A 24,654-nucleotide genomic window follows, 5' to 3' on the forward strand; every position below is an offset into this window, starting at 1 on the left:
CAGATGTTGCACATGTTCTAGTTTCTTTTACACATATACCTCATTTGTTCCTATTAATTTATAGTATATATTCGTGTTAATATCAAAACTTTTCGTTATGCATGCTTTTTAATATATGTAGACACACATTATATATTATCATTAATGCAGTTACACAAGTATTGCATATATTCGTGTTAACGTGTCAGAACATGTACCATATATTCTTATAATTATATCTGCACACATATTTATGCATCCTTATTCATGTATTTTGATATACATTGTTTGTATTCCTGTCAATGTATCTGTACATTCACTTTATATTTTTACCATTGTATTTACGCAAATACTTTGTATCTTATTAATGTACTTACACACATATCGCTAATGTTCTTGTTAATATATTTATGCATACCATGTACATACTCTTGTTAAAGTATTAACATATATACTCGATATATTTTAATTCATGTACTTACATACATACCGTATATATTCTTGATCTTTTTACAGACACATAGAATACATTCTTATTGCTGTATCTAGACAGAAACCACAAACAAATTTATTCAATTCCAATCTCATCCCAGTGTTTTTGTACAGATGCAGGACACTGACTGAGCTTCTCGTTGTTTCAAACAGCAATTATTTCACGTTACCCTTTCTCTCTCTCTTTCCATGTTTCAATGCAAGGAGATGGGGGTTAGTGGGGCATTCACCCCCGTGTTCGCTAAAGCTCAAGTTAAACTGACTCTTTGTTTTTACCAATGAACGAGCAGACAGGAAATTACGTGGCCTTGGCAGAGAATTTAAAGAAGCACCCCCCCCCCCCCCCCCCCCCGCCACACCACATCTTCTAACTACCCGCGCTCCCCTCCACCTTTCTCTGGATCTCCCTCCCCTCCTCCAGAACCCACTGCATTCCCTGAGAGATTGGGAACGGTGTGCAGGGACAGGGGTAGTGGGGGAAGTGGCTGGTCGGACTAATGCTGGGATGTACAGTGAAGATTGTGGACCCAATAGCTTTCTGCTTGGCAATGGTTTCCTGTTTCAGAAAGGACGAGGGTGCGACCAGGTGAGGGAGAGGGCCTTTTGCTGATTGAGAGGTGACCCACCCCTCACCCACCCCCTCCACCTTCCCGGACCGATCCCTGGTAACTTTGGGAAACCAAGGTGTGTGTTGCGAATGACAAGCCACTCCCGCCTTCAGCTCTAGGCTCATCTCCCCAGCTCCTAGCGGCGTGGGAGCGGGGTGAGGGGCTGGGGGATTGGCCTTCCTGCGGCCTCTTGTATCTTCACGTTGCCTCAGAGGGTCGGGGGCCACTCTCCGGGGAAGGTCCCTGGCGATGGCGAGACGGTGGAACTGATCTCGGGATGAGGTGGCTCGATTGTGATCACTCTTCCCTTTCAGGAAGGCGCGGATCCTTGTGAATCGGAGCCAGCGGCCGTTCCAGAGACCAGGACCGGAGTGAATGCTTTTACAGGCCGACACCATGAGCGATGGAGTGGGTGATCCAGGCAAGGAGGCGCCGAGGGGCGAAACCCAGGCCGGGCAGACCAGGACAGATCCCTCCGGTACATCCGCCTCGACTTCTGTGTCCCCGGGAGAAGCGAAACTGTCTCCGGGAGATCCCGATTATTGCAGGAGGATCCTAGTCCAAGGTAAGAAAAACGAAGCGAAAAATATCTCAGCGGCGAAGATCTCAATCTTTGCGTTTTAACAAAACAAAATCCCAACAAAAAAAAACTTATAGAGAAACGAAAATAATAAACTGAGGAAATAAAAGAACGAGGCGATAAAGAAATGGAATACAGGAGTCTGAAGCTCGGAAATAATAGCATTTCAAATTTAAAAAGTAGAATTTAAAGCTGTGTGTATTTTTCTTAAAGTCTAAGTGTTTTCACGGCGCGGATATGATAAATATGGGGAAGGTTGATTTCAACATTGAATTAAAACGCTTGTGTTTCAGTGCCCAAATCCGGCAGATTTTATCGGAATTCTGCCACCCCTTCCCCGTGTCAAAAATAACCAGAGAGAGGGGCAGAAATATCCCGGAGCACTGACACACTTCCCTCTCCTCATTCCGATTCAAAACTGAGCTGAATCGATGTTTAAAAAGACCTTTTCTTTTTTTCAAAACTAAAGGTCATTAGGATCGAACCAACCCCTTCTCCCACAAACTGCAGTTTAGTTTCAATTGGTCTCCTCGAATTTAAATCTGTTTCCACCTTCCCGCTCTCTGCGGTCAAGAGACCTGAGGAAAGTCCCAATAGTTTGGAGACTGGGATTCACAGCAGCTCCTGATTCCACACAATTCAGTCTTTTATTTAACCCTTCCCAATGTGGCTTTGGATTTCTGCTCGTTTTGTCTTGACCGTCTGCAGTTGTTTTTTTTTGATATAATATGTTAGAGACAGGATTCTGAAGAAGGGTCTAGGCCCGAAACGTCAGCCTTCCTGCTCCTCTGATGCTGCTTGGCCTGCTGTGTTCATCCAGCTCTACACCTTGTTATCTCAGATTCTCCAGCATCTGCAGTTCCTTATACAGAAAGTCCTTGTTCTTTTACCGTGACTGTGAAGTTTGGAATGATGCTGACACTGCTGTAGAGGTGGTTAATGTTTAGATGAGGTGTGGATTTTCTAGCAGAGAGCAGTCCCACTTTCGTTCAAACATAATTTAACAGACCACACTATTGTTAAAAAAAATCAATTTAATGTCCGTTTGCAATCGGCGGTGGGCACATATATTCAGTTAAACTTTGGCTGGAAATAAACTTCTGTCCAAGGGCTTTCAGATACAGGCCGTTAGAGGGAATGTGTGTGTATTGTATTTAAAGATTGAGGATTTATCGCAATAGTTTCTCCTTTCTTTTAAAAAAAAAACAAATGTTCACAATGCGGCACATAAACAATTAATTCCCGAGATTCGCAGCTAATCGAAACATCCACTGCGTATGTTCCATGAGAGGAAAATATCACAGAATGCGTGCATTGAAGGTGTTGTGGTGAGGGAGCTAATGGGACTCTGGAATGTGAGTTTTTAATGGGGACACTTCCACAATCGCTATTGTCTTTGTTACAGACCGTTTCCTCTATCTCTCCCTTTCTCTGTCTCACTTTGTCTCCGCCTCTCTTTCTGTGTTTGTCTCACTCTATCCCTCTCTCTGTCTCTGCCTCTCTTGTCCCTGTTTCTCCGTCTTTCTGTCTGTGACGGTCTCTGTGTTTGTGTCTATCTATTTCTCCGTCTCTGTGTGCGTCTCCCTGTCTATCTCTGTGTCTGTCTCCTTTGCCCCATTGTTTCCTTTTCTCTGTCTCTCTCTGTCTTTCTCTATCTCTCTCTGCCTGTCTCAGTCTCTGCGTCTCTCTTTCTGTACTTTGTACTGTGTACCTTTTCTCTGCGTCTCCTCTTTGTATCTTCGTTTCCCTGTTTTTCAACACTTACACTCATCCCGGTACTTTTACATGTATTATCCCGTCTCTTTAAAATCCCACGCCTGTGTGTGGAATTAATCCCCACTCTAGTCTAAACCCTTGCTGGAAATATTGGACGGACGGCGCGATTTCCTCACATTCTCCAATTTTAGTTTGTTTTTTTAAAAATTTCTTTCTTGACACTGGTTCTGGCCGGGTCGAAATGTTGTTTTAATTCAAATACACTTCAGACAATATTGTGCCCACGTACAGTTCTTAGTTACGATCCATAACGCGCAATTCGAACCGATAAAAAGATTTTTAAACTAAAAAGATGCTTTGATTTAATTCTATCCAATACATTGTAGGCAAACTCCCCGCAATTTCTCATATATATGTATAAATAATGTTAAACTTGATAACGAACGATACAAGTGAGATTAGCCTGTGTTCACTCGTCTCTCTGAAATTAACAAAATCCGGATTATCACGGGGAGATGTGACTGTTGTATCCGATGGGGACCTCACATAAACACCTCACAAGGAGTTCCTTAGGAAGGATATATTGGATTTGGTGGGACTACAATGTAGACTGGGACCTGGACTTCAGCGGTTTCGAGGAGAGATTAGACAAATTGGGCCTGTTTTCTCTCGAATTTAGAAGTTTAAGGGATGATCTAATCGACGTTTCCAGTGTATTAATAGGAGAAGACAGGGTAGATGAAGATAAACTGTTTCCACTGGGTGGGGATTCTAGAACCTGGGGCACAATCTGAGAATGAGGACCAGACCTTTCAAAAGAGATGTTAGGAAGCATTGCCCCACACAAAGGGTGGGAGAGGTTTGGAACTCTTTTCTACAAACGGCAGTGGATACTGGATCATTTGTTAATTTTAAATCTGAGATTTTAGAACAGTACAGCACAATACAGGCCCTTCGGCCCACGATGAATTTTGTTTTTGCTAAACAAGGGTATTGAGGGATATGGGCCAAAGGCAGGCAAGTGGATTTAGGCCACAGATCAGCCATGATCTCATTGAGTAGTGGGACAGTGTTAAGGGGCTGAATGGCCTGTTCCTGTTCCTAGGACTCACTGAGTGACCCTGGATGGTTTCCTGCGATTGGTTTAAATGAACTGTGTGTGGGACCCTGGGATCCGGAACCCCTCTATTTCCCACATTGTGGCTTCGCCCTTCCTTATCTGCGCGGACATTGCAGGCTGGGCACGGGGAAAAGGACTGGGCATTTATTGCAGCGAGAGGAATTCCCCCAACCCCAGAGAAAGGAAGAAGGCGGGGGAAGGGGGGGGGGTCTCCTGTGACAGTGCCAATAGGATGGCTTGCACACCTCTGCCCTTGTACAATCAGAGAAACCCAGGCAGAGAAGGGAACATGGTTATTGAGAGACACAGGCCGCCCCAGTGTTACATAGACCCCCACCGCCTTCCTACACACACACACACAGTCCCTGTACAATCCCAGGCCTATCGAAGTCTAGCGGCTAGAGAGAGGTCAAACACAGGTCGGTAAGTCCCTGTTGATCCGTGGTTAAGGTGGAGAGCAGCTCTCTAAGACCGGTGACAGGCTGCTTTAGATATTTATAGCCTACAGATCGTTTAAATGAAACAATCTGCCGTTTCTCTTTTTCCCCTCCCTCTCACCCCGCCCCCAGACCCGGGGGGAGGGGATGTCTCAAATTTCAGATCCATCTCCCCAAATTAATGTTGTTTTTTTTAAATAAACGCAATTTCTCACCATGGCCAATAAAAATCCGAAAGAACTGCGGATGCTGTAAATCAGGAACAAAAACAGAAGTTGCTGGAAAAGCTCAGCGGGTCTGGCAGCATCTGTGAAGGAGAAAACAGAGTTAATGTTTCGGGTCCGGTGACCCTTCCTCAGAACTGATCAGTTTCTTTTTGAACTTTGGGGTTTTTGAAGCTCTGATATGGCAGATATGTGGTTTGAAAATTTAATTCTCACCTTGTGAAACATGGCTAGCCTAAGAGTGACCATTTAAATAACTATGCAAAAATTAGTATATTTCCTACGATTTTTCTGTAATGTTAAACATATAATGGTAAACAGAATGACACTGTCGTTTGTAGCGTTAAATTAGATAAATTTGCACTGAAAATATTTTCTATTATATTACATCTTCAGCAACTTATTTTCAAAAAAGCTAGTGTCACTTCATTTAAATAAATGAAATAAAAGGAAATTAAAATGTAAGCCAGTCAGCTTGAAACCATCCAAGGGTTCGCTCAGAGGTCAGGAATTCTGTGGATGGTGTTTAGAGGAGACAAGATACAGTTTCCCATTAGATAAAACAGTCTATAATCCGGATCTCGTTGGTTTCAGGCAGACAGTTGAATTTAATAAGATTCAGCCATTTTTCTCTCTCTCCCTCTCTCTGTGTCGCCTTCCCCAGCTCCAGTTCCCGCACCAGGTCAGTAACGCTAAGCGGTTCTTTAACCTGCTCTCCGTTGTCATGTTTTACACGGACGGAGCCCGAGCTGGGTGTCTAGAAATTCACAGACCACCACCCGCCCTTCCCCTCCACTCCTGCCTCCACCCCACCCACCACCCAACGGAGAAATTAAAAACCACGTTTATAATATTCGCTCAATGTTCCGGCTAAACACAAAACCAAATTATTTTGCGACAAAAACAGACATCGCAGGGGGATTGCTGGAAAAACTCAGCGGGTCTGGCAGCATCTGCGGAGAGAAATCAGAGTTAACGTTTCGGTGACCCTTTCTCAGAAGTTCCTCAGATTTACAGCATCCGCAGTCCTTTCGGTTTCGATCCATTTTGTTGTTTGCTAGCGCAGAGCCGATGGACCGAACGGTCCCTTTTATGCACCGTAATGATTCTGTGATTCTAACCATGTCACATAGGAACAGTCATCTTCATTCGGATTGAGTATAGGGGTGACCGCTCCCTGCTTTCTACAAGCTATGTGCAGTCAGTCTGAAAGGCAGGCAGAGTGTATGATCTGTACATGATACAAAACTCCTCTGTAATATTGACTCGATAGGAAAACAGACACTGTCAAATGTGCAGATATAAACACTGTCCCTACACTGGCAGCAAATGAAGGGATGATATGAGTTGTTGGTGTCTCCAAGGGACATTCCGGGATTGTTTGATAATTGCTTGATGGGGTTGCTCACTCCAGGTCTGCACCCCACCCCTCCCTCATTTTTAGCTTCTACTTGAAATTGTCTGAGTTTCTTTCACTCCGTGTCTCCTCCTCGATACTAACACACACACACACACTCACACACGCACTCTCACTCACACACACACACACAGACAGACTCACACGCGCACACACACAGACAGACACACAGAGACTCACACGCGTGTGCGCACACACACACAAGCCTGCATGCACACCACACCCTCACACGCATGCACACACACAGATGCGCGCATGCACACATGCATACACACACACAGACACGCGCGTGCACACACACACACACATGCACACCCTCACACACACACACACACAAGCCTGCACACACACACCCTCACACACACACAGTGTCTGGCCTGGCTGTCATGGGATGAGGACAGGGATCCATCACTTACTGAACAAGGTGTGGGTGCTCCATTCAATTAAACGTAGCCCCCTCTGGACTAGGCTGAGCAGTGGGTACCTGCTGGTCAGCCAGTTACTGAACCCCAGGGTCTCTCTCTATCTTTTTTTCTCTTTCTCTCTCTGTTGAGGTCTCCATCCCTCACTGTTCTATTGTGAAACTCTCTCTCTCTGGCCCACCTACCACACCTCCTCTCAGAGGATCTCCCTCTTCCCTCATATTGCACTTCCATTGTCTCTGTCTTCCCCTCCATTTTGAATTTCTTTCCCTCTTTGTATCTCTCTCACACTCCCTCCCTTTCTCTCTATCTCTCTACTTCTTTTCACATTTTGCATTTCTCTGCAAATGTCACCAATTCATTCTCTCAATCATTTCTTTGTAATCTCTCCGTCTCTATCCTTTCCGTCCTCCACTCCATTATGTTTCTCTATCCTGGCTCACCAACCCTCTCCATTTTGCCTCTTTCTGTCTCCATTCTATCTGCCTCTCTGTTCCATCTCTCTATCCTTACCTCCATTCTGATCCTGCCTCTCTATTGTACATCACTATCCCTCTCATTCTATCTCTCTATTTAATCTCTACATTCCTTATTATTTTGTCTAGCCCTCTGTCCATCTCAATTTTACTGACAGTTCTAGCTCTCTCTCTATTCTATCTTTTTATAACTGTTTCTCATATTGTGTCTCTATCTCTCCTTTTCTTTATTTTATTCACTCATGGGTTGTGGGTGTCTCTGGCTGGGCCAGCGTTTACAACCCATTCCTTTCTCATTCTGATCCTTTATTCCTCTCTCTGATTCCACCTCTCTCTTCCATTCTCCCTCTTTATTTCTCTCTCATTCCATTTTTCTCTCTCTCTCCCATTCTGCCTCTATCTCTCTGTCTCTCATTCCATCTCTTCCCCATCTCTTCTCTAGCATAAATTCAACACGGATTTGTCAGAAAGATTTGGAATTTTCTGTATTTGAGGAAGGAAATGGATTAATCTTTTTAAAACAAAACAGAAAGAAGTAAATTGTGAGGTGAAATAAGAAAGGAAGGAGTGAGAAAGAGAGAATTAACAGACAAAATTCAGGCAGATAGAATCATAGAATCATTGTAGAGATGTTTAAATATGGAGTAAAATTTTGAAATCTGATTAAAATGGAACTAGAGAAAAGCAGATTGGTGACAAGTTGGTGACACTGGGGAGGCAGTAGCCGAGTGGTATTATCGCTAGTCTGTTAATCAAGAAACTCAGCTACTTTTCTGGGGACTTGAGTTCAAATCCCATCACAGCATATGGTGAAATTTGAATTTAACAAATGTGTGCAACTAAGAATCCAATGATTACGATGATATTTTTTTCTTTATTCTTTCACGGAATGAGGGTGTCACTGGCTAGGCAGCATTTAATGCCCATCCCTAATTGCCCAGAGGGCAGTTAAGACTCCACTACATTGTTGTTGTGTCTGGAGTCACATGTAGGTAAGACCAGGTAAGGATGGCAATTTCCTTCCCTAAAGGATATTAGTGAACCAGGTGGGTTTTTCCAACAATCGACAATGGATTCATGGTCATCATTAGATTCTTAATTCCAGATATTTATTGAATTCAAATTTCACCATCTGCCATGGTAGGATTTGAACCCAGGTCTCCAGAATGTTGTCTGGGTCTCTGGATTAACAGTGCAGCAATAATACCACGAGGCCATCACCTCCCCCATTGCCAATTGCCAGAAAAGTTGGGTGACACGGTGGCTCAGTGGTTAGCACTGCTGCTTCACAGCGCCAAGGACCCGGGTTCAATTACACCCTCCGGCAACTGTCTGTGTGGAGTTTGCACATTCTCCCCGTGTCTGCGTGGGTTTCCTCCGGATGCTTCGGTTTCCTCCCACAGTCCAAAGATGTGCAGGTTAGGTGGATTGGCCATGGGAATTGCAGGGATACAGAAGGGGCTTGGATCTTTGGGATGGTCTTTGGAGGGCTGGTGTGGACTCAATGGGCTGAATGGCTGCTTCCATGCTGTAGGGATTCTATGATCTTCAACGAGAAATGAGCGAGAGATTGAAATGTTCTACATTATAGTGTTAATCCATCTCTCGCTTTGCTGGTTAGATGCTAAAGGGACCATCCGTGAGATTGTTCTGCCGAGGGGATTGGATTTGGACCGGCCGAAGCGGACACGGACCTCTTTCACAGCAGAGCAGCTTTACCGCCTGGAGATGGAATTCCAACGCTGTCAGTATGTGGTGGGCAGGGAGCGCACGGAACTGGCCAGGCAGCTCAGTCTCTCTGAGACCCAGGTACCAGGGTGGGGTGGTGTGCCTGCTCACTCTCGTACTTTCACTCAAGGAGAGCAGCAAACAGCAGCTAGTCTGCTCTCGGTACTCCCCTGATGCTGTGATTGCTCCCAGAACAAAGGGAGCAGGATCAGGATGAGGTCACTCAGGAGGCTGGAGCGTGTCTCATATCTCACCAAGATCATGGCCAGTCCTCTAGCTCAGCACCATTGTCCATGTGCTATCCCCACATTCCTTGCAGTCTCTACAATGCAGAAATCTCTGTCTTATCCAGACTCACTGACTGAGCTTACACTGGCACAGAGAATTACAGAGGCTCACAACCCCTCTGGGAGAAGAAATTCCTTTTCATCTCAGTTTTAATATTCTGCTCTTTACTCTGTTCCCTGGTTTGAGACTATCCAGCCTACACCTCCAACATGAAACATCATTTTCAGACAATTTTAGGCACAAAGCCTGCATTAAATAACCATTGACTAGAATTAACTGACATATGAAGAAAAATCAGATTGACTGGGTTTGTACTCACTGGAATTTAGAAGAATGAGGGGGTATCTCATAGAAACATATAAAATCCTGATGGGACTGGACAGGCTAGATGCAGGAAGAATGTTCCCGATGTTAGGGAAGTCCAGAACTAGGGGTCGCAGTTTAAGAATAAGAGGTAAGCCATTCAGGACTGGAATGAGGAAGAATTTCTTCACTCAGAGAATTGTGAACCTCTGGAATTCTCTTCCAAAGGAAGCTGTTGGGGCCAGTTCTTTGGTTATATTCAGGAGAGAGCTGGACATGGCCCTTGCAGCTATAGGGATCAAAGGGTATGGGAAGAGGGTGGGAATGGGATGTTGAGATTGCATGATCAGCCATGATTATATTGAAATGGGGGTGGTGGCTCACAGGGCCGAATGGCCTACTCCTGCACCTGTTTTCTATGTTTCTATGTTTTCTATGCAATGATTTCAGTCTCAGGCAACACATTTTCGGAATGACATCAGGAATGGAGAACTTCAGTTATGTGGATAGACCAGAGAAAGTGGGACTGTTCCCCTTGGAGAAGTGATGTAGAAAGGAGATTTGACCCTACGCACAAATTGTTTGCTGGGTTTAGGAAGCATTTGAGGAAGTTCAGAGGTTGTGAAAATGAAAATGTGAGTCTTTCTTCCAGTTCTAGCTGTTCACAGGCTGTTTGCCTGAGTGAGTGTAAGCTCATGCAATCCGAAATCAGCCTGTGCCTGGATTGCATATACATGCTGAATGCAATAGGTGTAGATAGGAACAGTCGTTGAATTGGAGAACAAATGTCTTATAACAGTGGATCTTAGGTACCCCTGGTGGGTCATACCTGAGAGGGTGCTGCGTTCATTAATCTACTCCAGAGGCTTGAGTACAAACCTATTGGCTGACTGTTCCAGGGCAGTGCTGAGGGAGCACTGTGCTGCCAGTAGATTCAGTTGTTTGGATTAGATGATAAACCAAGGCTTCACCTACCCTCTCAGGTGGATGTATCCGATCCCATGGCACTATTTTAAAGGAGCAGAGTGAGGGAATTATTCCCATGACCTGGCTAACATTTATCTTTCAATCACTGAAAGAAAGGCCATATCTGGAGAGTTTGCTGCAAGTACCACTGCTGTGTTTCCGACAACTCAGAAACCACTTCATTGGCTGCAAAGCACTTTGAAACATTGTGTAAGATGTTGTATAGATGTAAGTTTTCATGAATGGCTACTGAATCATAACCACTGATTAAATTACATCTTCCCTTTTTCCTTAAGTTTGATTGTAGAATCCCTACCATGTGGAAATAGGCCCTTCGGCCCAACAAGTCCACACTGACCCTCAGAGCATCCCACACAGACCTAATCTGTTTTGAATTTTTGTCTGCTCGTCACATGGGTCATCATATCCATTCATCAATCTGAGAGCATCAATGTTTTGATATCATTATATATGTATTTATACACACACTATGTAACTGTGTCTCTGTTGGAAATGTGGGATCCCTGATATGAGGTCAGTTACAATCCAATTGAATGGGAGTGTGGGCCCAAAGAGCTGAATGACCTTTTGCTATTCTTCTGCAACAGAGTTGAGGAGATGAATGAATCCTTCCTGTTCACGTGTAGCAGGCTTAAGGGACTGAATGGTCTCTGAATATACACAATTTATATTGTGTCTGGTTGGGAGTAATGTGTCTAGTTTGTTTTTACTCATTAAGAGGACATGGGCTAGGATACCATTTATTGCCCATCTCTGATCACCCAGAAGGCAGTTGGGAGTCAACCATTGCTGTAGGTCTGGAGTCACATTTGTCCAGACCAAGTATGGGCAGTATACTATCTTCACTCAATGGCAGCAGTGAACCAAGTGGGTTTCCCTGACATCTGACAGTGGTTTCATGCTCATCATTAGACCCTTAATTCCAGATTCTTTTATTGAATCCAAATTGTGAATTCAAACCATCTGCCATGACAGGATTGAGCCCAGGTCCAAGAATATTAATAGCCTAGCAATAAAACCACAAGACCACTACCTCAGTTGGAAGCACCATACTTGGTCAAGTGTATTTTGTTGGATCAGACTTGTTGTGTTATTTTTCTATTGCTGAGAAAAGACAAAGATCATCAAAGTTTTTTTTTAACCTGCACCAATCAGGACAATTCATAAGAATTCTGATTTGGTATTCTTGCAAATTATCCTGCTAAGTGGAAGAGGATAAACAATTTTTTTTACATTTTACAGTGATGCCCCATTTCTGTTTTATTAAACAACAAGTTGTGTTGCTTTCAATTTTTTTTAGAAACACATTTGTACGATATGTTAGATGTCTTATAATTGTTTGGTTTTGTTTATTTTGTTTTTGGTTATTTTATTTTGTTTGATTTTTATTTTTGAATGTGCTATTTTGGAGTGTTTGTATATTTTTAGGGTTTTCTTGGAAAAATAAAGAGAAAAACCTATTTGACTATTGCATATTCCATGACCTGAATCCTGGTGTTTTTGTGATTAAAAAGTTTTAAAATGTTTTTGATAAGACCATTTGAAAGGTGAGAAAGTGGGAAATATGAAAACTATAGTGTGCTCAGCAAGTTCTCATTAAACTGCAAAATGAAAGGTGACAACACATCATCCACAATAATCCTCAACAAGGGTGCCCCGTAAGGCTGTGTAATTAGCTCTTTACTATTGTGACAAGGGGGGGAGGTTTGACACCTCTTTCCAATAATTAAAACTGAAACACCCAGAGAAACTTGCCTCGTAATCTGTTAAAGGAAATGTAAAAATGTGGTGTAATCTGCTTGTCACCCCCAATCTGTTATAAAGGAGAGAAATTCCTGATACTCACTTTATAAGCAACGAGTGAAAATGTATTTATCTAACTCGAACAGTGAATAAATGACCAGAACTAGTAACAAACCGAATAATTCTCCCTTTAACTACGAACTATTCCCGAATAAAGCAAAATTATAATGGTATGCTGTTCTAATAAATACAAGTCCTACTTATATAAATCAAAGTAATAAGAAAAAATAAACTAAAACTTAGTCTCTCTAAATTACAGCCAGGATAAGTCCTCTGGAATGTTATTTGTCTCCTCCGTTGTTTTTAATTCAGGAATGCCTTCCTCCGTCACATTCTTGTGTCAGGAATATTAGGTAAGAGTGCTGTAGTACCTTTATTTAGATGGTGCTTACTCTTTCTGTGAGAGCCAATGAGTTTATCTTCAGATGGCAGTTTGCTCTCACAGCAATTTTCAAATGCCCTCTTCTTTTATACCCTTGATGACATATTAATTACTTCCAATAGGATTGGTCCTAAATTGTCAAAACCATCAGATTTAAATTTAATTGGATTTTGATATCTAGGACCTGGTTTAAATTAATTGGCTAAATTCAAAATCCTGTTGTCTTGGTAAAAATGCTGCTTAGCCTGCTAACAGTATAGTTTTTTGATGCAATGTTTCAACTTCAAGAACTCTCTGTGCCTCTGTTGCTGCCTGCAGACTTTTTTTTCAATCTCCAAGCATAAAAAAACGCATCATCTTTAAAGTACCACGCACACTTCACCCCTATTATTTTACAAACATCAAATACTCTACCCAACTTCGCAACACCTCCCCCTTAAGAAACAAATGAACCATCATTATGAAAAGATGGCTTTTTTTTTCTCTAAATCTTAACAGCATTATTATTAGATAACAGGTCATAAATCTAAAGTTACACATTTCATACTAATTCTATATATACACATATGGAACTGAGCACTACTGTTTCTATCTTACATACACATTTTCTTTTAAACCTGTGATAACACATCCACAATAACATTTTCATGACCTGCAACATGTACAATCCGTAAATTAAATGCTTGTAACATGAGACTCCAACGAAATAATCTGGTGTTCTTGTCTTTAAATCTTTCCACAAATGTCACAGGGTTGTAATCAGTGTACACAACGTCTCCGATATATTGTTTGCAACATAAACATTAAAATGTTGTCAGGCCAGCACCAAACTCAATAACTCTTTTTCAATGGTTGAATATTTTCTCTGGTGGATATAGTTTCTTTCAAAAATAACCGATTGGCCTTTCAATGCCACAATCATCATCCTGTAACAACACAGCTCCAATCCCTTCATCGTTTGCGTCGCTAGCGACTTTAAAGGGTTTCAAGAAATTGAGAATGGCTAAAACTGGTGCAGTGGTTAACACTGTTTTAAATTCTCAAATGCCTCCTGGAATTCTTCTGTCCGCCTGAATATTGTGTTCTTCTTTCACAAATCCATCAGCAGTGACACCACGCTACTAAAGTTTCATACAAATTTCCTGTAGAATCTGCTCAGTCACAAAAACTGTTGCACTTCCTTCTTTGAGGACAGTCTTGGAAACTCCTTGATGGCCATCATCTTCATGTTCCTTGATGTCATCCGTCCGTGTCTGATGATATGTCCTAAGAACGTCACTTCCACCTTCGCGAATTCTATCCTGGCTTAATTTGTGACCAACTTTGCCTTCCGTCATCTCTCAGAAAGCTCTGCCAAATGCACCATGTGATCTATCCATGAATGACTAAAGATCACAAAGTCCTCTATATAGACGGCACTATTAGTCAATCCTGCCACAACTCTGTTCATAAGTCTTTGATATTTGGCTGACACTTTCTTCATTCCAAAGGGCATTACTTCAAATTGATACAGCCCCTTTGGGGTTACAAACACAGAAACTTCTTTTGCTCTCTCGAACAAAGGTACTTGCCAGTAACCATGAAGTAAGCCCAACTTTGTGATGTAAGTGGCTTGTCTGACTTTCCACACAATCCTCCAGCCTTTGAATTGGTTATGAGTCTGATTTAGTCATGGTATTAATCTCCCGATGATCTATGCAGAATCGTTGAGTACCATTAGGTTTGGGAACCAACACAACTGGCAAACTCCAATCGCTTTGACTCAGCTTGATGATGTCTTCTTGGAGCATCACTTCCAATTCCTTCTGTACCTGCTCTGCTTTGAGTGGATTAAGCCTGTAAGGGTGTTGTTTTATTGGAACAGCATTCCCGATATCAACCCAATGTGCTATGGTATTAGTTCTCCCCATTCTGGTTTTATATATGTCCTCAGAGGTGCAACAATCATTTCAATTCAGTTCTCTGTTTCTGAGAGAGATAGCTTACTACCCTATCCCATTCTTTCAGGACTTCCTCATTATTCAATTTATTCTGAGGCACATCAAAATCCACATTATCTGGATTTGATTCCTCATTCTGAGTGGCAGTAATTAATACCCATTTCTCCAGTTCCCCTTCCCTGTTGTTGGAATGTTTCAGCATGTTCACATGACATACCTGATAAACTTTATTTCCTTTCTGGCATCTTTACCACATAATTCAACTTCTTCTCAAACTGATAGGGACCACTAAAGCTTGCTTTGAAGGGATCTCTGACCACTGGTAACAACATCAATGCTTTATTCCCATGGGCAAACGTATGAATTTTAGATTTCTTATCTGCTTCTTGCTTCATTATGGGCTGAGCTCCCTTTAAACATTGTCTAGCTATTTCACCTGCTCTGTTTATTCTTTCTCTCACATCAGATACATAATCCAAATGTGAGATCTCTGACTTTGGACCTATCAATTTTTCCTTAATTAATTTTAAAAGCTCTCTTACTTTGTGTCTGAATATCAGTTCAGATGGAATAAACTGAGTTGATTCATCTGGAGCATCTCTAATGGCATAAAATTTAAATTGTCACTGCTGGAACCAAAGTCACCACTGTTCAGCCCCATCTCACCTCCTTGTGAGACCTCGCTAATGCAGACCCACCAATGCCACTGGGTAACGCACCGGCCCAAACTCAACTCCACCGCCATCTGTCTGCTTCGGGCCCACCTCACCGATGTAGACGCTGCTGATGCCACCGGGTCTTGTACCGGGCCCAAACTCACCTCCGGCGCTGCCCTCCTTGAATCTGTGTCAGAACCACCTCGTCAACGCAGAAACCCACCTCTGAGGCCGCTGCCATGTGTTGGCACTGGGCCCACACCAGTCTGCACTGGGCCCACTTGCTGACACTGTCACCATCGCTGCCATTCAATAAGAGATAAGTAAATTAAAGGAGGAGGGAAAAAAAGAAAAAGAAATGAGGAAAGAGAGATAAAACAGATGAGAAACGAGAAGAAAAGTAGAACAGACAAGCCCTGGGCTCCGAAACCCCTACTCTACGGTTCTTGAGTAGATTTGTAGCTTGGTTTGTGGATGTTGTGGTTGTTGGCTCACCGAGCTGGTTCGTTGTTTTTCCACAGACGTTTCATTACCCTGCTGGGTAACATCATCAGTGCAGCCTCCAATGAAGCGCCGTTGTGTTTTCCACCTGTTATTTAAATTCTGGTGTCCGTTTAACTGGGATACCTCACTTCTGGTTTTCCTTCACTGTGGAGTGTATATGGGGGTGAGCTCTATGTGTTTGTTGATGGCTTTCTTCGTAGAGTACCGGGCATCTAGGAATTCCCGTGCCTGTCTCTGCTTGGCCTGTCCTAGGATCCTGGTGTTGTCCCAATCGAATTGGTGGCTTTCCTTATCCATGTGGGTGGAGATGAGTGAGTATTGGTCGTGACCCCAGAGTTTAAATACCAGGCGGGAAAACACGACAGCGCTTCATCGGAGGCTGCACTGATGATGTTACCAGCGGGGTAATGAAACGTCTGTGAACTAATGAACCAGCTCGGTGAGCCAACCAACCTCAACAGCCCTACTCCACCACCATCTTGCTGCCCTTGTAGTATTTCACTTATAGTCATATTTTGAAAAGTTGGGAATAGCTACTGTATTTCCTCAGGTAGGGTTCGTTTCGTTTCTTTGACTTTGTAATATTTTGGCACATTTTGTTCATCATTTGTTAAATTTGTTTATTTTCCAGCATTTGATTTCTGTTGTAATCATTGGGCAACAGTTATACAATTCTGTCAATCATTTCGCATGATGCTATGTTTCACACACTGCGTTGAATTTAACATTAGGCTCTTTTGAAGGGTTAATGTATTTAGAGTTGTCTTGTTTGATTTGTTACATCTTTGGTTTTATTCTTGTACTTGTTACCTTTCAGGGAGTTTATAATATTTTGCAGGATTTGCTACATTTCATGTGTTTTATTCCACAATTTTGGGCTTTTGTCGTATTTTGATGGCCTCACTGTTTTTAATTTCTTTTTTATTATACTGAGTCAATTCTAATTTCGAGAGAGGTTAGTGATTTAGGAATTGGTAAATATTCACAACTCATATTTTGTTGATATTTTTGTATGTGCTTGTCGAAATGGCTGTCTAATGTTGGCTTTTATCTTGGGGTGTTGTATTGCTGATTTATCTTACTGTGCATTCATGGAGTATAGTTTCATGTGTTGTGTAAAGATTGCCCAATTATTGTGGTGTCAAAATAACCATTTATTTCTTGACTTGGTGTTAAAGTTTTCACTGAATAAACATATGTTCAGGGCTATCCTCACATTAGGAGTTCATCTCAATTTTTCAGTTCAGAGACAAATGTTTAGGGTTACACTTACCTTTGTTTTGATCACTTGTGGGATGTGGGCATTGCTGGCTGGGCCAGCATTTATTGCCAATCTTTAGTTACCCTCAAAGGTGGTGGTTTGCTGTCTTCTCGAACCACTGCAGTCCATGTGTTGTAAGTTGACCCATAATGCCATTAGGGACGGAGATCCAGGATTTTAACCCAGTGACACTGAAGGAACGGAGATATATTTCCAAGTCAGGATTGGGAGTGGCTTGGAGGGGAACTTGCAGGGGGTGTTTGGAATAAATCCACAGACACTGGTATCCCGTCACCAACTCACCCTTTATTTACACGTGGAAAGTCCTTGACACTGATCCAGCTCCTTCAGAGCTAGCTCCGAGTGTCAGGGTGTCTGACTCTCCTGTTCTTTTCTGTCAGCCAGGGCTCCCTGATTGAACCAGATTAACAGCTCCAGTCAGGGAACTCATATTCCATGATGTCCACCTGTCTGACCTTGTTACAGTCACTACAGTGCTCCCATATGTCTGCTGCCCTTGTCCTTCTAGATGGAGGTGGTCGTGGGTTTGGAAGGTGCTGACTGAGGATCTTTGGTGAGTTTCTGCAGTGCATCTTGTAGATAGTACACACTGCTGCTACTGAGCGTCGGTGGTGGAGGGAGTGGATGCTTGTGGATGTGGTGCCAATCAAGCGGCTTTGTCCTGGATGATGTAAAGCTTCTTGAGTGTTGTTGGGGCTGCACCCATCCAGGCAAGAGGGGAATATTCCATCACACTCCTGACTTGTGCCTTGTAGATGGTGGACAGGCTTTGAGGAGTCAGGAGATGAGTTACTCGCTGCAGTATTCCCAGCTTCTGGCCTGATCTGGCAGCCACTATGTTTATATGGTGAGTCCACTTGAGTTTCTGGTCAATGGTAATTCCAAGGATATTGATAGTGGGGGATTCAGTGAGAGGCAAGTTGTATACACAGAGGGTGGTAAGTGCCTGGAATGTGCTGCCAGAGGAGGTGGTTGAGACAGATACAATAAACAACATTTAAGAGGCATCTTTTCAGGTACATAAATAGGCAGGGAATAGAGGGATACAGGCTGTGCAGAGGTTAAAGCTTTTTAGTTTAGAAAGGCATCATCTGTTGGCACAGACTAGGGTGGGCCAAAGGGCCTGTTCCTGTGCTGTTCTTTGTTCTTTTTGAGTTGTTCCCAATTTCGAGATAGATCTTGCCAGACCCCCGATGTGATTCTCTTTAGTCATTCACGGGATGAGGGCGTCACTGGCTAGGCAGCATTTATTGCCCATCCCTAATTGCCCAGAGGGCAGTTCAGAGTCAACCACATTGCTGTGGGTCTGGAGGCACATGTAGGCCAGACCAGGTAAGGATGACAGTTTCCTTCCCTAAAGGACATTAGTGAACCAGATGGGTTCTTCCCGACAATCAACAATGGATCCACAGTCATCACCATTCATAAATATCTAATTCTAGATATTTATTGGTTTCAAATTTCACCATCTGCTGTGGCAGGGATTCAAACCCAGGTCCCCAGAATGTTACCTGGGTCTCTGGATTAACAATCCAGTGATAATACCACTGGGCCATCACTTCCCTCTGCCAAATTTCCCACCATCGGTCGACACTGTTCTGGTCCTTCAGAGATTCTGCCCATCGTGCCATTAGAGTTGTGCATAATTAAAATTTAGATGACTATTTAGGTGCTGGTTTAAATTTAAGAGAGCTTTTTGTGAAATGTAGATATAATTTTGTGGTAATAAACCTTAAAATCTCGGCCCCCAGCTTCCCCCAACACAGCATCCCATTGGCTCTAAAATGATTCCAGAGGCATTGACAATTTTCCAACCAGATTTTTCAACCAAGAGTTGCCCAGATTGGTTGCTGTGAGTCTGCCAGTAGGAGCTACTATTGCTTGCCTGTGGGCAGCTCTGTTGGTCCCTTTGGGGCTTTTGAAAGAAATTGGACCCACTAAAACACTGCCTGAAGGTGGGGAGCAGCAGCTCAGTCCCTGTTGGTGAATCTGACCTGACAAATCAAATCAGAGCTGTCTCTCCAAAAGCACTGACTCTATGTCTTTACGGCCAGATTTTCAGTCCTGAAGCCCTTTGGGCCCGTTAGCACATGAAGCCTGGATTATGACACTGAATCCTATCTCCCCAGACCCTTGACCATCGGGTACAGCTCCCTGTACTGGGTCAGGCCCAGCCAATGAGGCAGGCTGCTTTGTTCTGGATGGTGTCAAGCTTCTTGAGTGTTGTTGGGGCTGCCTCCATCCAGGCAAGTGGGGAGTATTCCATCACACTCCTGACTTGGGAAAAAAAGCATTGAGAAATGACTCAAAACTGGGAGGGGCCTTCTGAGTTGTGAGGTAAATGCAAGGAGACTTCAAGGTGATTTATATTACTGTTTTCCTCACTGTAAAATATGTGTGACAACAAATCAGTCAAGATCATGAGTAAACAACAACCTTGCAGATACGATGTGGAGAAATATGAAGTTACACACTTTGGGGTGATAAACAGAAATGCAGAATATAGTTTAAATGGTGACATATTGGGATGTACAAAGGGATCTGGGTGTACACCAGTCAATAAAGTAGACAGATAGGTTCAGCAAGTAATTAGGAAGGGACGTGGTATATTGGCCTTCATTACAAGAGCATTTGAGTTCAGAAGTAGGCATCATTTACTGTAGCTGTACCGGGCATTGGTGAGGTCATGCTGGAGTATTGTGAGCAGTTTTGGTCTCCCTACCCAAGGAAGGTTATACTTAAACATAGTTAGAGTGCAGCAGAGAGTCACTAGGCTGATATCAGGGATGGCAGGACTGTCCTATGAAGAGACATTGGTTTGACTGGACCTGTATTCACTAGAGTTTAGAAGGATTGAAAGGATCTGACTGAAACATATTAAATTCTGACAGGACTGGATAAACCAGATGCAGGGAGGATGTTTGCTAATGTTGGGGACCCTAGACCAGGGGGCACAGCAGGGTAAACCGTTCTGGATTTAGATGGGGAAGAGATTTCTTCAAGGGCTAGTGAAGCTGTGGAATTCTCAACCGCAGAAGGCTATGCAAGCCAAAACACTGAATATGTTCAAGGAAGAGATAACATTTTAGACTTTGTAGGTATCAATGGGGTATAAGGAAAAAGACGGAATATGTTATTAAGAGAGAGGATCACCCATGATCATATTGAATAGCAAAGCAAACTCAAAGGGCCGAACGGCCTACACCTGCCTCTAGTTCATTATCTCTATGACTTGTGCCTTGTAGATGGTGGATGGGCTTTAGGGAGTCAGGAGGTAAGTTACTCGCCACAGTATTCCGTACCTTTGACGTGCTCTTGTAACCACTGCATTGAAAAGAAAAACTATTCACATCAGGTTTTGTAGGTAAACCAATTCTATTTATTGTCACACTTTTGCTTTAACAAAAACTAATTTATGCAACTTAAACTGAGCCCATTCAAAACACTAAATTCACACATGCACTCAGCCATGCTTAAAACAGCCTAAAGGCAAATGGTTCAAAGTATACAGTATTATAATGGAAGGTCAACCCCGCTCTGTAACTAAAACTGAAATACCCAGAGAGGCGCGCCTTGCCCTGTAATCTGTTAAAAAAAAAACTCCAATCTGTTATAAAGGAGTGGTTAAATAAAAAAATAAACTCCGAAACATTCTTTATAATCAACAAGTAACAGCTTATTTATCTAACTCCAGCAGTGAACAAACTGACTAAACTATTAACAAACTGAATAAACCCTTTCTAACTACAGAAGTTGCTGGTAAAGCTCAGCAGGTCTGGCAGCATATGTGAAGAAAAAAATCAAAGTTAACGTTTTGGGTCCAATGATCCTGTTCCAGTTCTGAGGAAGGGTCACTGGACCCCAAATGTTAACTCTGATTTTTTTTTTCACGGATGCTGCCAGACCTGCTGAGCTTTTCCAGCAGCTTCTGTTTTTACAGCATCCGCAGTTCTTTCGGTTTTTAAACTCCATCTATTAACTATTAACTATTCCTGAATAAAACAGGATTGTAATGGTATGCTATTCCAATAAATACAAGTCCCACTTATATAAAACAAAATAAGAATTTAATGTCTCGAATTTACAGCCAGGTTATGTCTTCTGCAATGTTCTATGCCTTTTCCGATGAAGTCTCCTGTCAGGAACGCCTTCTCAGTGAATCCTTCCAACAGGAATACCTTCTGTGTTGAATTCTTCTGTCAGGAACATTTACTATTTATGCTGTGGGTACCTTTAATTTAGATGGAGCTTACTCTAAGGCTTAGAGAATTCTGTGAGAGCCAGTAATTCTTTCTTTTTGAGCTGAGAGCTGTTCTCTTGGCAGATGGCAGTTGGCTATCCCCTAGTTTTCCGAATACCCTCATCTTTTATACCTTTGATGACATATCATTTGGTCCTATGTTGTCAGATTTAAATTTAATTGGGTTTTGGTATCTAAGGACCTGGATTAAATTAATTGGCTAAATTTAAAAACCTGTTGTCTCTGTAAAAAATGCTGCTTTCCCTCCTAACAGTATAGCCTTTTGCTACAAACATTTCAATTCAGGTGTTCTGTGCGCCTGTAAACCCACAGACAACCTTTTTGATTCACTAAGAAAAAGCACATCATCTTTTAAAGGGACCATATACTGCTTTCCCCATATAGCATTTTACAAACACCAAATTCTAGTGTCCTGCCTTCCAATCTGCAAGTACTTTACCCAACTTCACAACCATAGTGTTGGTGTAAAAGAATATTGACAGGGTAAACAAGAAGATACAAAGTCCAGACCACAAAATGGATTCTCAGTCCTTTCGAGCTTAGCAATGATGGCACATTGTTGTCTGTAGGATGACAGTTGCTCTTTGGTTCAATGGATGATCAAGTGGACCTAGGTCTTTCTTGTTTTAGAATTCTTTCTTTTAAGGTTTATTTATTTTTTTCTATCCTTTTCCCACATGGAGGGGTGAGAGAGAGAGAGAGAGAGATGAATACTTTCTGACTACAGGCTCTCGATATTTCTTCCTTTCTGCGACTCTGAGCATTTAGCAGCTTTTCAACAATAAACACCTCAACCAATCAGAGGGCTGTTGTCAGGCAGACTCCTTAGCTCGAAAGATTCTTGATACTGCTCTCACCGCTTCTAAAAAACAGCATTGGATTGCACAAGTCGACAATATATGTAGCACTTGATTTTTTTAAAAGTTGCAAACCTCCCTGGTATTTCAGTATAAAGCACTCTGTGTTGAATTTCAGTTTGTAGCCTCAAAAGAGAAAAATGTGGTCTCTTGCAATTCAATTACTTTCATGACCTCAGGCCATTCCATTTCTGACCTGATGTGCTGCATTCTGGGATTTTAAAGGGAGAGGCATCAGAGATAGTGGATGGACTGGTAATAATCTTTCAGGAATCCTTAAATTCTGGAAAAGTCCCGGAGGATTGGAAAACTGCCAATGTAATGCTTTCATTTAAAAAGGGAAGGAGACAAATGACAGGAAACTGTAGGTCAGTTGCTTAATGTGTGTTATTGGGGTTAAGTTAGAGTCTGTTATAAAGGCTGTGATAGTAGAGTATTTAGAGATACAAAATAATGTCAAACACAGTCAGCGTGGCTCCAGGAAGGGGACATCAGGTCTGACACATTGACTAGAATTCTTTGAGGAAGTAACAAGCAGGTTAGATAAAGGGGAAGCAGTGGGTGTAATATAATTGGATTTTCAGAAGGCATTTGATAAGGGACCACACATTACACTAGTTAATAAGACATGAGCCCATGCTGTTGAGGAAGGAATATTAATGGATAAAGACTGCAGAAAGTTACAGCACAGAGAGATCTGGGAGTCTTTTTGTCTGTGAATTACAAAAAGCTAACATCCATGATCAGTGGGTAGTAGGGAAGGCAGATGGAATGTTGGCCTTTCTTTCAAAGGAAATGGAGTCGAGAAGTAAGGAGGTTTTGCTAAAACTATACAAGGCACCAGTCAGCTTGCAGCTGGAATATGGTGAACAGTTTTGGGTCCCTTATCTATAGGAAGATATACTGACATTGGAAGCAATCTAGAGAAGTTTCACTCGGCTGATACCAAGTTTGAAGGGACTGTCTTTGAGGTGATTGGGCCTATACTGACTGGAGTTTGGAAGAATGAGTGACCTTATCGAAACCTGCAAGATTCTTGGGGGGATTGACAGAGTCAATGAGGAAAAGTTGTCCCCTCTTGTGGGAGAGTCTAGGACCAGAGGGTATAATCTCAGAATAAGGGGTCATCCATTTAAGGAAGAGATGAGGAGGAATTTCTTTTCTCATAGAGGAGTGATTCTATGGAATTATTCAGCACAGTGCTGTTGAGGCTGGGCTGTATATTTAAGGCTGAGTTTGGAATTTTTTCTATCAGTAAGGGAAACAAGGGATATGGGGAAAAGGCAGGAAAGTGGAGTTGAGGATTATCAGATCAGCCATGATCGCATTGATTGGCACAGCAGATTCGATGGGTTGAATGGCCTACTTCTGCTCCAGCATCTTATGGTCTTATAACCACTTCCTGCCTAAAATCTCCAAGGAATGCTTTGCAATTTTATTACCATTGGTAACTATACCATCAGTTGGCTCAGTACCCACAGTCTCCAGGCCCTCCCTGAGCCTCTCCACCTCTGTCCCACATTTTCCTAAGTTAGGATGCTCCTTAATATCTACATCCTTGACCAAACCGTTGGTCACCTGTACCTTATTACCTCCTTCTTTGGTTCAACGTCAGTCATTTCCTGGTCAAGCACCTAGGGCTGTTCCTGATGTGTAGCTGTTGCAGAATATGCACGTTGTTGTTTGAGGCATCCCATTTTACTGACATACTGATTCAATTTCATTCTGTCTTTGTGTTTTAGGTCAAGGTCTGGTTCCAGAATAGACGCACAAAGCAGAAAAAGGACCAGAGTAAAGACTGTGATCGTCGTTCCTCCAGTGCTTCAGAATCCATCAGCACCTGTAACATCCTGAGACTTTTGGAACAAGGGAGATTGTTGTCTATCCCTCCAGCTCCCAGTTTGCTCATTCAAGGAGCCAGTCCTCTTGGATCTCCAGTGGGTGACAATTGCGGCCTGGTGTCCTCTAGCAGCAGCTCGCCTGCGGTGACTGGAGCCTCTTTCAGCCTCTCTGCACTTCCCCAGACCACCAGCTCCCCCCACTGCCAGCAAGGTGCTTCACAAAGCCGCCACTAGGCACCACTGCTGAGCTCTCCTCCAGCTACGGGGCGGTATATCAGCCTTTGAGCCTCACACACGGACTGAGGGAGAAGACGGTGCCACGGAGAAAAGGCCAACCTCGTAGAGAGACAG

General features: G+C 42.8%; 1 protein-coding gene across 1 annotated transcript; it reads left to right on the forward strand.

Moving 5' to 3' along the window:
• Nucleotides 1–1,475: 1,475 nt before the first annotated feature.
• Nucleotides 1,476–24,646, forward strand: LOC125488341 (ventral anterior homeobox 2-like). The gene is given in 5 exon segments (XM_048621336.1): nt 1,476–1,644; nt 9,093–9,280; nt 24,205–24,511; nt 24,514–24,567; nt 24,570–24,646. Coding segments are annotated over 5 exon segments (795 nt in total).
• The last annotated feature ends 8 nt before the right edge of the window (nt 24,647–24,654 follow it).

Source organism: Rhincodon typus, unplaced genomic scaffold (assembly GCF_021869965.1).
Source record: "Rhincodon typus isolate 14 unplaced genomic scaffold, sRhiTyp1.1 hic_rhity00000495, whole genome shotgun sequence".
NCBI lineage: Eukaryota > Metazoa > Chordata > Chondrichthyes > Orectolobiformes > Rhincodontidae > Rhincodon > Rhincodon typus.